The sequence below is a fragment of the Diadema antillarum genome, unplaced genomic scaffold (assembly GCF_040938485.1).
Source record: "Diadema antillarum isolate AM-2024a unplaced genomic scaffold, OU_Dant_1.0 seq00000854_RagTag, whole genome shotgun sequence".
Lineage (NCBI taxonomy): Eukaryota > Metazoa > Echinodermata > Echinoidea > Diadematoida > Diadematidae > Diadema > Diadema antillarum.
Genome location: NW_027271725.1, coordinates 80,021 through 95,916, shown reverse-complemented (window position 1 = coordinate 95,916; position 15,896 = coordinate 80,021). Strand labels below are relative to the sequence as shown.

The 15,896-nt window shown below is 38.1% G+C and overlaps 1 protein-coding gene across 1 annotated transcript; it reads left to right on the top strand.

Moving 5' to 3' along the window:
• The first annotated feature begins 4,280 nt into the window (after positions 1-4,280).
• On the top strand, positions 4,281-8,736 carry LOC139740448 (uncharacterized). The gene is made up of 2 exons (XM_071651046.1): positions 4,281-4,727; positions 7,495-8,736. The coding sequence occupies exon 2, from the start codon at positions 7,759-7,761 to the stop codon at positions 8,734-8,736; it is 978 nt and encodes a 325-aa protein (XP_071507147.1). The 5' UTR covers positions 4,281-4,727; positions 7,495-7,758.
• The last annotated feature ends 7,160 nt before the right edge of the window (positions 8,737-15,896 follow it).

Sequence of the window (15,896 nt, the reverse complement as noted above, 5' to 3'; positions counted from 1 at the left end):
TCAGGTAGAACATGCACAAATATGTACTAAGTTTCATGATCTCACCTTGATTCACATTCAAGATATGAAAGAAAAAGTGAAATATAACACTTTTATCAGAGCTTTGACATTTTGGCAGGAAATTTCCCAGAGAATATCCATTAGATAATACATGTATATATGAAGTTTCAAGAGAAATCCTACAAGCATTGCAAAAACATGAGGGAAATAGTGAAATTTTGACATTTGACAAATGACCCCTAAATTCCCTAGAAAATCCCTGCCAGTACCAAGTTCCATGAAGACATCTTGAACCATTTGCGAGATACATAGAAAAAAAAGTGAAATTTAAACACTTTCACCTTAACTTTGACTTTTGACCTCTTGACCTGAAACTCTCTGGAGAATCTTATTTTGGTAGTACATTGTATATGCAGTCAGTAAGTTTGAAGAAAGTACCTTCAGACGTTGCATAGATATGGGGAAAACAATTAAATTTTAGCATTGACTCTGAACTTTTTGACCTTTGACCTCTTGCTGATTTTACTCACAAACTGCTTAATCACTTGCCCCATCATACGTCACCTTTGGACCAGGTTTGGTGAAATTTGCATAGTCTAGTCTCGAGTTATCGCGTAAACTGATACAATTTCTTAAGTCGACCTTGACTATTGACTTCTGGTACATTCAGGTATTGATATGCATAAGATGCTAATTAGGTGGTATTTGCATAGACAAATAGTCTTTTGATATTACACACCATTTCCTTTTGACTAAAGGAAATGCATACTACTTCCGTAGTTTCGATTATAAAATGCAGTTCTTTGACTGTAAGAAAACTTTAAACATAATGTTTTTACTTTACTTTCTTTAGTAATTATGTATATTAGCTGGTAATGATGGTTCAATAAATTTAATTTATTTTCTCATTTTGTTTCATAAAGTGTTTCTAATGGGTTAAATCTATCTAGGATGAGATTTAAGGGGAGTTTCTTTAAAGCTTCATTAAGGCTTTTTGTTTGTTCTGATTATCTATTGATGTGTAGGTATTGATATGCATATTATGCAAATAACAGGTTGTTTGCATGGAGACAGTTTGTCTCGTCAGATGAATCATTTACTCTTGACCCAAGGAACATCCATCCCAGGTTCAAACTTTGTACTACAAGGTCCAGTGCTTAATAGTTGAGAAATTCTTTGAAAAATGCAGATTTTTACACAATAACTTGCATAATTATGCAAATTTTATGTTTATTTACATAGGTATGAAATCAATTTTTGAAGGAATTGTTTCCACATACTCTATAGAATATTTCTACCAAATTAGGTATTTCCGCTGGATGCACATATATTTTTAAATAATTTTATATGTATTTTTGCATAAATTATGCAAATTAAGGCTTATTTGCATAGATACAGATTGTCTCTTTAGATGAAAAAATTCCAATTGTACAGAGGAACATGTGTGCCAAATAGGACAATTGTACTATAAAATGCAGCTATTACCCCTTTTTTCGCCCTTAGCAAGCCTACTAAGTATACTGAGTACTCTCTGTTTGTACTAGTCATTTATGCTAGAAAAAAAATATACTTATACATGTACAAGCATAATACAGTATGTTGAATTCTCTTTACGTTTCCACTGTGAACCTCAGGGTCGGCGGAGCGTTTTCAAAAGTGGGGGGGGGCACTTCCGGGTTTCAGGAGCTAACAAGTCCCCCCCCCCCCAAAAAAAAAAAAAAAGAAAAGAAAAGAAAAGAAAAGAAAAGAAAAGGGGGGCCTTCAGCGCAACTTCTGGTGCCACTTCCGGGTTTATTCGGCTGACAAAAACAAACAAACAAACAAAAAAAGGTCTTCAGCTCATCTTTCTCCTTCCACTTCCAGGGGGGGGGGGGGGGGGAGGGCGTTTCATCAACGAGTTCGTCGGAGGTTTTCACCGACAAATTTGCTATCAGCCAATCAGACGCAAGGATTTCAGTAGCTTTTAATAGTTGTCAGTGTAAATCACTGACAAAAAGTTTCATGAAACGGTCCGCAGGTTTCTTCAGCTGACAAGCATTGAAGCAAAAAAAAAAAAAAAAAAAAAAAAAAAAAGGGTCTACTGCGCTCACTCAAGGTCTCTTTATATTTCTTTTTTTCTAGTGCCACTTACGCACTTCCCGGGTAAAAGAAGTGGGGGGCCCTAAGTGATGACACCTTAAGTATTCCTTTGTATGGTGCGAAAAAGTGGGGGCCCGAGCGCCCCCTCCCCCAGTTCCGCTGGCCATGCGCCTAGTCTTCTTATCAGCGATGGCGGTACCGAAACAAAAAATTAAAAAATAAAGATTTTTAAAAAGCACAACTTTTGAAAGCATTGTCCGATTTTACTCAAACTAGTCACGTAATAGCTGATTGTCGATGTGTTCAAATATTTCTGCATTTAGGCCTGTCAATAACCAGTACGTTTATTTGGGTTGAATTTATATATGCATTAGGCCTATAGTGACAAGCGATACACTTTTGGAAATTGGGATTTGCAGGCAGCGTGCACACAAATGAGGGGATGACGATGCAAACTGGATGCTGTAAGAAAAAAAAATAATAAAAAAAGAGAGCGGGAAGAGATTCATCCAACTTGGGTAGGTCAAATGCAGCTCCGCAAAAATTGTATTTACTTCCAACACTTCCAGCTCCGAATGGAAGTTCAATGAAAGAGAGCAACCATGCAGTAACGAAAGTGAAAGGTTCTCCAGCAAATGAGAAGTGAATCATGTCAGGTTGGTGCTATCATGCATTGGTGTTCCGGAAGAGCCTTATAAGGTGCAGAAAACTCAGTTAGGCGGGAGATCATACAATGTAACAGATTCAGGCTTCTACCAATTAACCTTTAGTAATTTTGCTGGCTTGATTTCGTCCATACTCCTGTGGACTCCTTCAGGCCAAGTGGTTACACCGTTTCTCTTCACTGCCTGCTTGTTCCTTAATTGATCTGGACTGACTGAAGGTATTGTATTCGGAATCCTTACTGAGTGTGGGCTTGGATCTCTTGATCAAGATGGACTCTAGCTTTCACTTTTCCTTCGATTCATCCCAAAAATCATTCCTTCCAATATTATGTCCCGTGCGGGCGTATTCAGCATAGACCCTATACAGCTGAATGAGCTCTTTTGTGTTACGTCAGTCGATCATGGGTTTTGCCAGTTTCCCCATCATAACAATCAGAGGAATCTAAGCAGGTCACCTTATAGATAAGACCTGTCCTTGTTCTCTTGGTTCTGTCTTTGCCTCAAGATGTAGACATATACGCGTATAATCTTCTCCCCACAGTCAGGAGAGAGTCTCAATTCAAGATAAAGACCGAGGTGTATATAGAAAGAGCCTATCGTGATGGGGGAAAAGTGGACGATTGTTATACATGACTATATATACTAGACACATTCAAATCAAATCACACCGACGCAAGTGAATTTATTCCTCCGTCAGATACTCGAGTACCCTGCCAAAAAACTTCATAAATGAGCGTTCCGTTTGGGTTGTCGACAGATGCCTTCGGAATAGCGCCATCCTTTCACTGTTTTTGTTTCTCTTTTGCGACGTCATTTAGTGTATCGTTATTATACCATTTTTACGTTGGGGCGTTACTCTAGGGCAAGAATGAAGTACACAATAAGAAGTGGAGGTGGAGGAAGAAGAGAGTTAGATAAGGACCAAGAAAAATAAAAATTGAGAATGAAAGCACCAATAGCCTAAAAGTCTAAAGACCAAGCTTGAGTTCATATTCCCTTCTCTTCCGCCTTCATCAATAAATTTTTCTTTCCTAATGAGTTTGCTGAGAAAAACATTGTAGGCCTAATGGATATGCAAAATCGCGAATGTTTACAGGTCTTTGTCTTCTTTTTTATATATTTCACCTGGACTTCATTTTTTGTATATAGCCGTTTTCCGTTTTTCCATAATGATCGACCGAGTAAGTCTCGGGTAAGTACAATATGGGACCTGATTTGTGCAAAGTTAATGACATAAAAGAATAACATCTGAATGTTAGCGGACTGGTACGTCTACTAGACTGGCAAATTCAAGCGCTGATGAGGAAGGGAATTTCCCCCAACAATATCGCCCACCCAACCCACCCCTCTCCTACCATGGTTTTGCGTCATGGTTGTTCAATCACGCCCGAAAATACGGCGCTTTCGGTTTACAGTTGCAAACTTCATTTCGCTCAATAATTACAGCAGATACTCCTGCAAGACGAGTTCCTGACGCATTTCCTAGTTGATGCGATCGACATCGAGAGAGCGATATCTGTTGCCTTCCAGTAAGCCAGTTATCCCCAGCAAAACCATTTCCAGATCATAGTAGGGAGTCTAGATTTGCATGGCAAAGGAAATTGTCTCATGCCTACCACTGCCTATCAACATTCCAACTCAGTGACTTCAGCTTTTATCAATGCTCGTCAGTGCGTCAGCACTTTTGTATTCATATCGACAGTGCCTATATTCTGATTGCGGAAGCGCTGGATATATTTCTTTTGGCAGCGTGATTGTGTCTGGTTGTGGTCACCTTCCCATGCCAGCTAGTTTATTTGGAGCGATTGGTAGGCTGTCTGATGGTGCGTTCATGGATGTTTTGGCCATGAAACACCAATTTCCTGGCCTGGAGTACTTGGAAGCAATCCCATCGTTATTAAAACCTGCGTTACCTCGTATCGTGATTTACACAGGCTATCATGTCCTTATCGCGTTGATGGAGGATTGTTCACTTCCGTAGAGGTAGGTATAATCGAACCCAAGCAGCCATGATAGTTATGGCCTTGCTATATCTGTCGTAGCAAATATACATACATTTTTCTTTCATGAGCTCCAACGGCTAATTTTGTCTGCCACACGAGATGTATGATATCACTAATACACTATTTTTAGAATGAGCTCACTTTCAAAAACCAAAAGGGCTTGGAATGACAGCCAGGAGGGAAATTAGGGAAAGCGTGTAACTACAGCAGGTAGAGTAAATTGAATCTGTAACAATCAACAGGAACATGCAAACCTTGCTTTTGCCTATGTCAAAGCCAACGGGACCGGAGAAAATCATTCGTTTCACACAACAGAATTGTCGTGTTTGATATCTCCGGGGTAGAATTTTACTTCGACTTTGGCAATTTTTCGCCTTGTGCAAGGTCGACGTAAGTGCGAGGTTGACTGTAGTTTCTTTCATTGTTTTGATTAGTTTTTGTTTTGTTTTTTTAGGTAGATTTTTTTGTGGGGGTAATGAAACGGTTTTGCCCAGTTCCCGTATAAGCTCTGTCCAATGCTATTCTAATTCTTTTTAGCTCCGCGTGTATAATAAAAATATCATCCTCTCTTCTCTTTCTCTCCATGAATGTACAAATCATATTCATGTACTGACAATATAGGGTCAGACTAAAATAATTTAAACTTTCGCTTTAAAGGTGTTGTATATTGTTTTTGTTTATGGAAAAAATAGATAAATGGATCCTATTGAAAAATGATTTGCCCATACATGCAGGCTATACTGCTTTGAAATCAAGATTCTGTCAGCAGATCAAACTTTGTTGTTTTTTAAAACTTAAATATGCTAAGTTCTATGCTTTTCAGTAGATTCCTCTACATCCTATTATAAAATAGGGTTCCCTCTTTTCTCATGCATTAGAAGATCCCGTTTGTATGCCGCAGATTTATTTTGCTGTATAAAGCTGTTAAGTTCCACATTATGGATATCATATATTTCTTGTGAGGACCAAGATAAAAAAGAGGATATTTAATATACTTCAATGTTAGTTACAGTTGTAGAATTATGAATAACGTATTGACAATATTTTCGCAAGTCGTCAAAAAAAAAAAAAAGAGAGAGATATCTTATTCCTATAGCAATAGCAAGGAGTCATGCAGAACCGGTCGATGCCCCATGTCCTCGCGTTGAATAACGTGTGGTATTTCTGACGGATACTAACGTCCAAATGATTTTCTCTATGCATGTTACATTAATCTATCCCTATACAGTCACTTGGAAGTCTCATGTTAGTTGTTGTAATCAATGTGATGCTTGCCTATGAGTATTTATATACTTACTGTAAGACGCGCTGTCATGTGCATGCTGGGAATTATCTCACAATAGGGACCTTTTTAGTGTTCGAGACATTTTGAATGATAAAGAAATGACCAGCATGATGACGATTGCTTTAAGCGGAAATTCGGTGATTTATTTGCTGAAATCACGGAATACAATCTTTTTCATTTTATAACTTCATTTCGAATGTACTTTTTATATAATTTGATAGACTTTTTCTGTTTATTTTGCTTTCTCATGTATTTTGATGGCAATACGATAATCCGTTTTTTTTTTCATGCTATACATCCACATTAACCCGTTGAGGACGGACTGATTTTTGCTGCGTAACACGCATCCCTCTGGACTCGTTTTTAACGAGTTAGGAGGTTTATACCTCCAGCGAAATATAATGCTCGTCAATACTTTCAGTATGCTGATTCATATCTAGAACTCATCTTAAAGAGATTGCTATTTCGAGAATCAGCATGTGCTAACGCTCTTCAAAAACGTTGGAAGATGTTTTGATATAATCATGAGCATTTCGATGTCCGTAAGTGAATGGAGACAATGTTCGAAGGGCATCTCAGGATAGTTCCTGATACATTGAAAGCTGGCCTTGCACATACTTTTCAGTATTTCCTGAAATGTCATTAATGTCATTTTGTGATGTTAAATATTATTTTGTTTCTGCCATATAGACAAGAAAATAACAATATTCTAAATCAAAATTTCTACGAAATCAAGAAACAGATATAGAATCATACTGTGTATACAAAGCTTATCAAGAGAGGTATGACGCAAGAGGAAAAGCTATAGTAACTTCACACTGAGATGTGGCTACTTTGGATGTCCCCGGGACACTAATTTTGAAATGCATGGTGATATCCGCGTCCGGGATGCAGTTGCAATGTTTTGTACACTATAGCTTTATATTTTTCAATTTTGATAAGTCCGATACCTGGATATTGGTAGCTTTACTATAAAGTGAGTAAACATTCTTGTGACAGAAATAGCAGTTCACTTCCAATGTGTATTTCGGGTTCTTGCTAACTTGATTTTCTCTTAACAGTGATTTCCGGAAAAATCAACATTTCGCTTTTCTAAAGGATGATTATTGAAACTACACACCAGTTATCATACTAAGAAAGGGATATTTACGTCTGCTGAGCATATGGCATAACCGTGAAGATAAGAGTACATTCACACCGTATTATTTGTTTCAATTTCCAAATAATGACGTTTGTTTAGAGTAACTTTGTTACATGACATGTACTTAAGTTTCACTATCCAATTGACGTTTGTATACATGTACACGTAGACCCTACTTAACTTCTCAATTCAGTTGAATCGGAATCATTAGATAAGTGAAAACTATGTTTCAACATAAAAGTATATAAAATTTTATAATTGTGATACTTGTGATGCAGCTTCTCTTTAATTCGTTATATCCTGTTTTTTGTCTGCTCACAGAGAACTTCAGAGAGTACACGGTTCCGCTGCGTTAAAGGCGTTAGGAAGGAAGCTGGGTCAGTATTTGACCTCTGTGATGTTTTTTTTTCTTCCTGACGAAACAAATGACAAGTTCACGCCAAGAAAAGAGATAAGCGTGTCGACTGAAGCTATTGTGTCCATTCCAGCACACTGCACCAGTGACAAGCACACACAGCTTTTTGTTGTGCATGCAGATATTGGTGCATTCTTCCAAGGTTTGCATAAAATGATAGTATACCTGCAATGGACCAGTCTAAGGTGGAAGAAACACGTATGAACGTCAAAGGTAGCCAAGAAAGTTGTTGCAATGGGACAAAAGGATGTCATGATGACTGTTTATATGACTTTTCTGTGATTCATTCAGATAAGGACAGTGAGCTGTGTAGTCGCTTTTTCAATGTGTTAGAAGACAGGTTTCAGCTGAAAGGCTACCACAGTCAGCGGGACCAGCAGCTTGGTAAACTCAGAAGGAGTGAATTGGTTTTGGCATTGCAAAGCTCACGGTACATCATCGAGTTAATCTCGCCTGATGCAGCGGACGATAAACGCCTCCGCCGCTTGAGGACCACTGCCCATCAACTCCAGTGCAACGGGATCAAGTATCCGAAACTTCTGCACATCTTTGTCAATCTTGACCGCCAAGCGCGCCATCGCTACTCAGCCACCGTTGGGAAGGTGTTTGCGGACGACGACAATTTCTGGAGAGAACTGAGTTCGTATCTGCTGGGGAACAGCATTCAAGACTGTAATGGTCATCAAGCACTTTCACCTCTTGCTGGACGCAGAAATGATTTGAAACACAGTTTATCTCTAGAAAACAACAATAACAACCCTGAACACAAAGACCTAGAAGAGCCAGCATCACGAAAAATTCGAAGGAAGCACAAAGTGTTTACTGGGCTCTTCTCAAACAAGAAGAAGCGAAAGCAAAGCGTTACACGAAAACGATGGTTAGAGAATAAGAAGAGTGAAAATAAATCGAAAAAGAGGCGGAAATTGTTGCGACGTCTACTCCTGTGTGTGCCATCTCAGTCCAAATCGCCGCCATCTTTTAGTCCACCTTATGAACCCAGTTCCAGCACTGGTCCTGTAAACGGTTCTCTCTTGCAAAGTATTAATGGAAAAGTATTGCATTTAGTATTGTATGCCTCGGTCATGGAGTGCCGCCAGATGTCTACTTGTGAAGTACGGTCATTCAGCCTTGAACAAAGGCTGGTTTGACAAAGAAGTCACATGCATCATTCCTCATTAGATTATACCAGGAGAGTGTCATTCATACACAAAAATTTAGACCATGTGGGAGTGGAGGAAGCCTTCAATTGGGTACATAAAGTAAACAAAAGGTTATCCTAGAAATATTGGAACCTCATGTAGAGAATGATAAATGCATATTTTGACATTCGGAACTCACTGCTCAATAATGCCACCTATTGTAACAGATTCTTTTTTTTTTGGGGGGGGGGGGGGCTGCTTTAATTCGTCAGGTAACGATCAACTAATGGGCCTCTAGTTGTTCCTTCTCCCCCCCTCCCCCCCTCCCCCCCCCCCCCCCCCCCCCGTTGTCCTCGGCTAGTTTAGTAATATTATGATCATGACTGCATCATGAGTGATCGGAATGTGTACAACAATTACAAATTTCGTGGCTGTATCTCTCCTTCCGCTTGCTATTTTTATATATTACGAGTGAAGCATGTACCCTAGTCTCTGTTTTGTTTTCACTTTACACGTGTGTCCATGACAGTAGTAAGTAACGACTATAGTTAAGCGACCAATAGATACTAACGTCTCCAGTAACCAAGCGGTAAGATCGAAGAGTCATTATAGGCACAATGAGTGTCACAACTTGGCAGACGTGGTATTGTATGAATTCTACCACCATAAACAAAACTGATACTTCTGCCTTCATGTATTCTAATATATTATCATAAAGGGGATGTGTAGATGCAATCAAAGAGTGCAGTACAGTGTATATGGGCAGTTTATATGGGCTTGTATGCAAGTAGCGGACACTATTCTTTTTTTTTGGGGGGGGGGGCTGGTAAGAATGTACATGCCAAATACATACGCAGAATCAAAAGCTAGTTCTGTGACCACACTTGCATCGGTATCAGTAGACATGTATTTCATATCCATGATATCCTTGCCGTCGACATGCAGGATTCTGTTTTTAGCATGAAATGAATAAGATTCGTCTCACGTAGGCCTACGGCTCTAATCGGCAGATCCAGAGAGGGGGGGGGGGAGGGGACGCACCGGCGCACCCCCTCTTTATTTGTTGTTAAAAAAAAGAAAAAAAAAGAAAGAAAAAGAAAAGAATGAAATGAAACCCGGAAATAGCACCAGAGATATTTTTGCGCCCCCCCCCCCCCCCCCGCGATCCTTACGGAATTCCCTGGATTAGTCTGATGATATCTAAAGATGATGCTTTTTTCTTTTTTCTTTTTTTTCACAAGGAGCAAACGAGAATCATGCCGAAGGCTTTGTCACAGAATTACCAGCAGCTATAAAGTCGATTTCTTGAATGTTTGTCACGGGCAAACCCTGAGTAGTCAGTCAGATATAGGGCGATCCATTTTGCATTCCAAGAGGGAAAGGACAACTATAGAAAGGAAGCAACATTTGACATTTATGTGGGGGAGATCTTCTGACTTCTTTCTACAGAAATAATACCACAGAAAAAATACTACAGAAATAATTACACGTTGGAGCACGTGTTTATGTCTCGTCTGTATCAGACCCCAACAATTTTGGCTCTTGGAAAGAAAGGGATAAAAATCTTGAACCAAAATCACGACCCATGACTTTCCGCCACGGTTCGGGCTAGAGCATGGTGAATCTTATTTGAAAGAGCAGGACATTGGGTTCATGGCGAATCGAAAGTGATTGATTTGGGGGTATATTGAATGACAGACACTGTGGTGTAACATTGCTATAGGATATTCGGGATTCGAATCCTGCCTGGTGTACACATAGTTTACTTTACTTAAAACATTACATTGCTTTTCCGGAATGATTTTATATAGGACAGAGCCTGTTCATCGAACAGACAGGGTTGAGTTATTTTCTGCTGCTCCTAGTGTAAGTATATGCATTGTATCTGTGTATCTTGCGCTGTCATCCAATAACGTTCAAAGCTAAACTTGTGCTACTCTCCTGAAATCATGAAATCATGTCCATGACACCTCTTCTTTATGGAAGACCATTCAATCAAACGCTTTGTTAGCACTGAAATACTCCCTCACAATCATAAATCCTTGCATGCAATTTTCCTAGCTTATGACCATGTGTTCAAATTGTTCAAAAACACGCAAAACTTTGTGATAGTGACCATGCAGGTATCCTTGGACAAGATGAATTTATCAATCTGTCACCCCTGACACAGGTATATAAATGGGTAGCTTGGCATGCTGGGAAAATCAGGATACTGATAAGGGAAGGTCCTTTGGAAAAACAGTGCCTACAACGGAGAGTCATGTTAAGCTCAGTGAAAAAGATCATACAGTTTTATTCTATTTGAAAGCTAAAGAAGGTAAGGAAATTATCTTTGGTCTTAAATTTGCACTATGTGTGGTATGTGCAAAAACAAAAGTCTGGCACTGCATGAGTACCCTTGGTAAAATTTAGTCATTGATGCTTTTCATGTTTTCATGGTAAGCAGGATCACGTTTGTGCCGAACTCGGCATATCGTATGATGGCAGACATGTGACACTGCCTTCCCGGCTATGTCAAGGGGAGAAGCTGTACAGGCTGATGGTCCAAAGTGCGCTATAATAGATTCCATGTCACATTTAAAGTCGAAATAGATATGATGTATTGTTTGACAGCAACTGACATGCATTTGAATGTCTACCTTATGTCCTCCTCTCTCCAAGCCCCTGTTTGATGGTTTTGGCACAAACATGATCACAACACTGATTTAGCGCTGTAGTATTACTTCCAAATCGTAATGTTAGAATGCGAATCATGACACAGTCTTCAATAAAAATGAAAGAAAAAGAAGTAACACATGAACGTCAATTCAACTGTAATATGACAAAATCAGTGATAAATAAACTTGCGTATAGCATACAGTACATATCATAGAGATATCCAAGTACATGGAAAAAATAATATATCAAACAAGTCATGTAAACGACAAAATACTTTTATCGACGAACATACATTGTACTGTATAAGAAAATTCAAAATTCTGATTGAAACTGAAGGAGCAATGACTAAACAAAGTCTCTTCAGCCTCTAGTTATAGGCCTATTATACGATAAATTGAGGGCATCAAGTGTAACATAAGATTATAATTTTAACGAGAGAAATACGGGGACAGGGAAGGGGATACATGAAGAAGAGAGAGCTTTTCTTTTTTCTTCATATAAGATGATTTAAAACTCGGAAGGGAAACATTGCGTCTAATATTGTCAGACATTGAACTCCATGCGTCTGGTCCATGATATTTTATAGATTTTTGTGCTTTAATGATTTTTAGAGTTTCCAAATGATGATCAGCTGCATGATGCCACTATCGAGACCGTTATCACCCAATCTTTCACGAACCTCCCCTATCAAATGAGAATTTACGTGATATGTAGGCCTAGACTAAAATGACGTGATGGAAGGAGGAAATTACAAAAGGATCGAAGAAAGTTTTAAAAGAGTCTGAAAACAAAGACACATATAGCATCTTTTAATGTCAAGGAGTCTAATAGTGAGACATTCTTGAGGCGGCTCATGCTGAGTAGCTATCCCTGTCTTAGACTGTGACATGTATTGCGTAGTATAGTAATTTGTCTTCCACGTGAAATATGGCTATTGCTCAAGGAAGAAAAATTGCACCACGAGTGTCATCTGACAGATATAGGCTTAGTGCTATAAAATTGTTATATCTATCAGGGGAAAATTTGTCACCTTGATTCTTTCGCTCTCTTAATATATATATATATATATATATATATATATATATATATACCTATATGTGTTTGTTTGTATGTGTGTGTGTGTGTGTGTGTAATTGTGCGTTATCAGTGTTATTGATACAAGTCTGGTTCTGTGGCAAGAAATTATACAAAGGAAAGTAGATTCCTCCCCAATAGCATAGCTCGTTTGTTAATGATTCCTATTACGTGGATTAACACTTATTATTTCTCAGGTAGCCTATATGCCAAAAAAAAAAAAACAACCAGAAAACAAAAACGAAAAACTCACTTCTAGAAATACACATTATAGGGACCTTTAATTTTCGCATACGGTTTCTAGTTACGTTGTTCTCATTTAAAGGATTTCATTCACATCATTTTTTTCTCTTTTGGAATATTCTGATTGAAAACGAAGTACCTATTGTAATTGGAAAATAGGAACAAACTCTTCAAGTTTCCTCTTTTGCCTCTTCTTGCACGAAAGTAACTTCCCTCACTGTCTTGTTTAGTCATTAATTTTTGTTGTATTTGTCATAGAGGAAAGTGATATTGATTACACAGGAAGTGTTCGATCCAAAATTAGAGAGTAGTTTCACAGCAAGCAGGACCTTCTCGTGGAAAACATGTTCAGGATATTTGATCAGAAGGAGTGAAATATATGTAGCATGAAAGAGAGAGAAAGGGAATGAGAGGAAGGGGCTGTAGAACAATTTGATAGCGTTGTGTCTATGCGTTTGTGTTTGTTATGTGTGTGGGTTATATGTTTGTTTACCATAAAATAAAACTCAGGTTTATTGTTTAAAACAAACATTATAGTAACAGTCATAACTCTTATGGAATATGGGTTAACATACATATACCGTTTTTTAATATTTGTGTAATTCATGGATAAATTGGCTTGAAGACAATGAGTATAATATACATGTATATGCACATGTATAATATTACTTCAATCTTTGAAGAATGTATGTGAAAACTTCGTATAGACACTCTTATGTTGGCTTTTTGATTAGATCACATGGGAGAAACAGTCAATGAGACGGATGAATGCAGAGGTTATCCGCTCATTTACCCTTTGTATTAGTAGTAATCGGAAAGTTGGCTTTTACACCATAGGAACTTTAGTCATATGAAACACGACTGCAACTGGAATATGTTGGGAAATCACTGCATGTTGTTAAGTAAGAATTTCACTTCTCTAAAGAAATATCCATGGCTCAAACATGTCTGTCTGTCTGTCTCTCTCTTTCTCTTAAACTGTCCTAAAATAGAGTGCTTACTGTTCACATACACAATTTGAAGAGATGGGCAATGTTTTGTTTCTCTCAGCTCTGCGATTCACAACCTCGAATAAAGTTATTTGGTTTGTAAGTGGGCAGATGACTGAAAGGCAGGAAATTCTCCTACCTAACGTTGGCAATTCATGTTCATATGCATGATAAGATACATTTCTAAGAGAGAGAGTATAAAAGTGATCACACAGGCGTCCTGTTAAAGGACGGTATAGTATTCAGCTTTTAACCTTTTCGCGAGATACTTACGTAGTAATAGAAACCGTTTTATGAAATGTTAAAAAGCATACAACATCAAGAGGATTTCAAAGTTTATTTGATTAAAAAAAAAAATCAGTTTTACAACGGCTGAGATAAAAACAAAGTGAAACAAAGCGATGGTAATAAAAGGTGGGTCCCACCTTTTGTCAGGATATCTATGTGTTGGATAAAAAGCCATTTCTAAACCAATTTTCACCAGATAAACGTAGAATTCCTCTTAGAATAAATTATACAGCTGTATTAACTATGCTCCTTCGCATTTCATAAGAGATTTTTCATTATCTCACAAAAAAGTTGAAACCTGAAGCCTAATCTCAACCAATACTATACCATCCCTTTAAGCTTATAGTACATTTGCTGGTTTGAGTTCGAATGTGAGTGGGAGTATGAGTGAGTGTGTGTGTGTGTGTGTGTGTGTGTGTGTAAATACAAAAAAAAAAGATTGATAGATATCAAAACCGTTAGAGCCAACAGATGCTGACCCCCCCCCTTTTTTTTGGGGGGGGGGGACACTTTGGAGAAAGTCCCAAACTACTTGCCTGTAACTCCACAGTAAATTCAAGTTAAAATAAAATTCAATTCAAAACAAACTTTAAAAGAGGTAATAAAAACAGAAGAGAGTGATTTTTGTCAAAGACAAGCGAATAGGACAGTGGCATTTAAGGTTTTCACATGATTTCACTAAGTAAAGTGAAAGGAGTTCCTATTGCAGTGTTGTATGCAAGATATTTAAGGTGATGATGTGATTGTTCTATACAAATATTCCACTAAAAGCATACTCTCTGTCCTGTATTCACTTTTTAATAAATTAGAAATAAAAACTAAAAGTTTTCCATCAAATTGATCTGTAGCTTTGAGGAAATAGCAGTGGTGACATTTATCAAAGTAGATTTTATTTTATGCCAATGTTTCCTAATTTTTAACAAGCTTGATTCACGAAACTTTCCCCTTTTCTTTCAAACCTATAAGGGAGAGTTATTGTGAGGCAAGGCCATCACTGCCTCATGAAGTTCGCACATTCACTGTTTCATGAAATATTCACTGTTTCATATTCACTGTTTCATGAAATACTTCATGCAAAACCTGGAAATTACTAAGATTTCCTTTATCTCCGTGTAACACCAAAATATCGGAAATAGAGTGGAGATAAAAGCATGCTTGATTGCGGATGAAGCAAATAATCCATGAATGTGATGTACCATGTATGCCTTTCCTTTATGTCTTTTTTAACGTTAAGTTTTATCATTTCTTTTCATTCTTTTGGAGACTAATTGCGTTTTATCTCTTCTTCACTCTTGGTAGGTCGCATTTAACATCAACAACAAATTTCTGATACTACCGAGAATCGTCCAGAGTATATGTCGGAAGGATAATCAGGTATATACAGAACCTGACGATACATGGTATTGTCAAGGAGAAAATGAGGAACTATACGCAACCAGCGAAATGAAGGAGATGTTAATGGAGTGTCGACTTTACGCTGTGTGCTTCACCTATACTTCTGAAATCTTTCTGATGTGAGAATCAGATGCCAACAAAGTCCAAACATGATACTAGACCTCTAGTTGAAAGCAACTACACAACAGCACCATGTCAGAGAGTGATATGATGGTTTAGTCTCGTAGTGGATCGTGAAAGACATTCTCAGTAGATTATTTCAAGTAATGAGTGTGAACAGCCCAGCACGTTGCTCTACCTAAATTTCATTTCTAAGGACTCTTCGAATGGAAAACGAGGAAGGTGGGCTTCATGTACTTTGTTATTTTTGAAATCACTATTTGTGCTGAGGACAATACAGAAGAATACATCCCTGAAGGCAGCCACAAGCTCATGCCGAATGTCTGTGAGTTGGTTAGAGATTCCAGCGAGATAGTAACAGATATGATTTGCATTGAATCCTGTGCCATATACTTGTTTGTA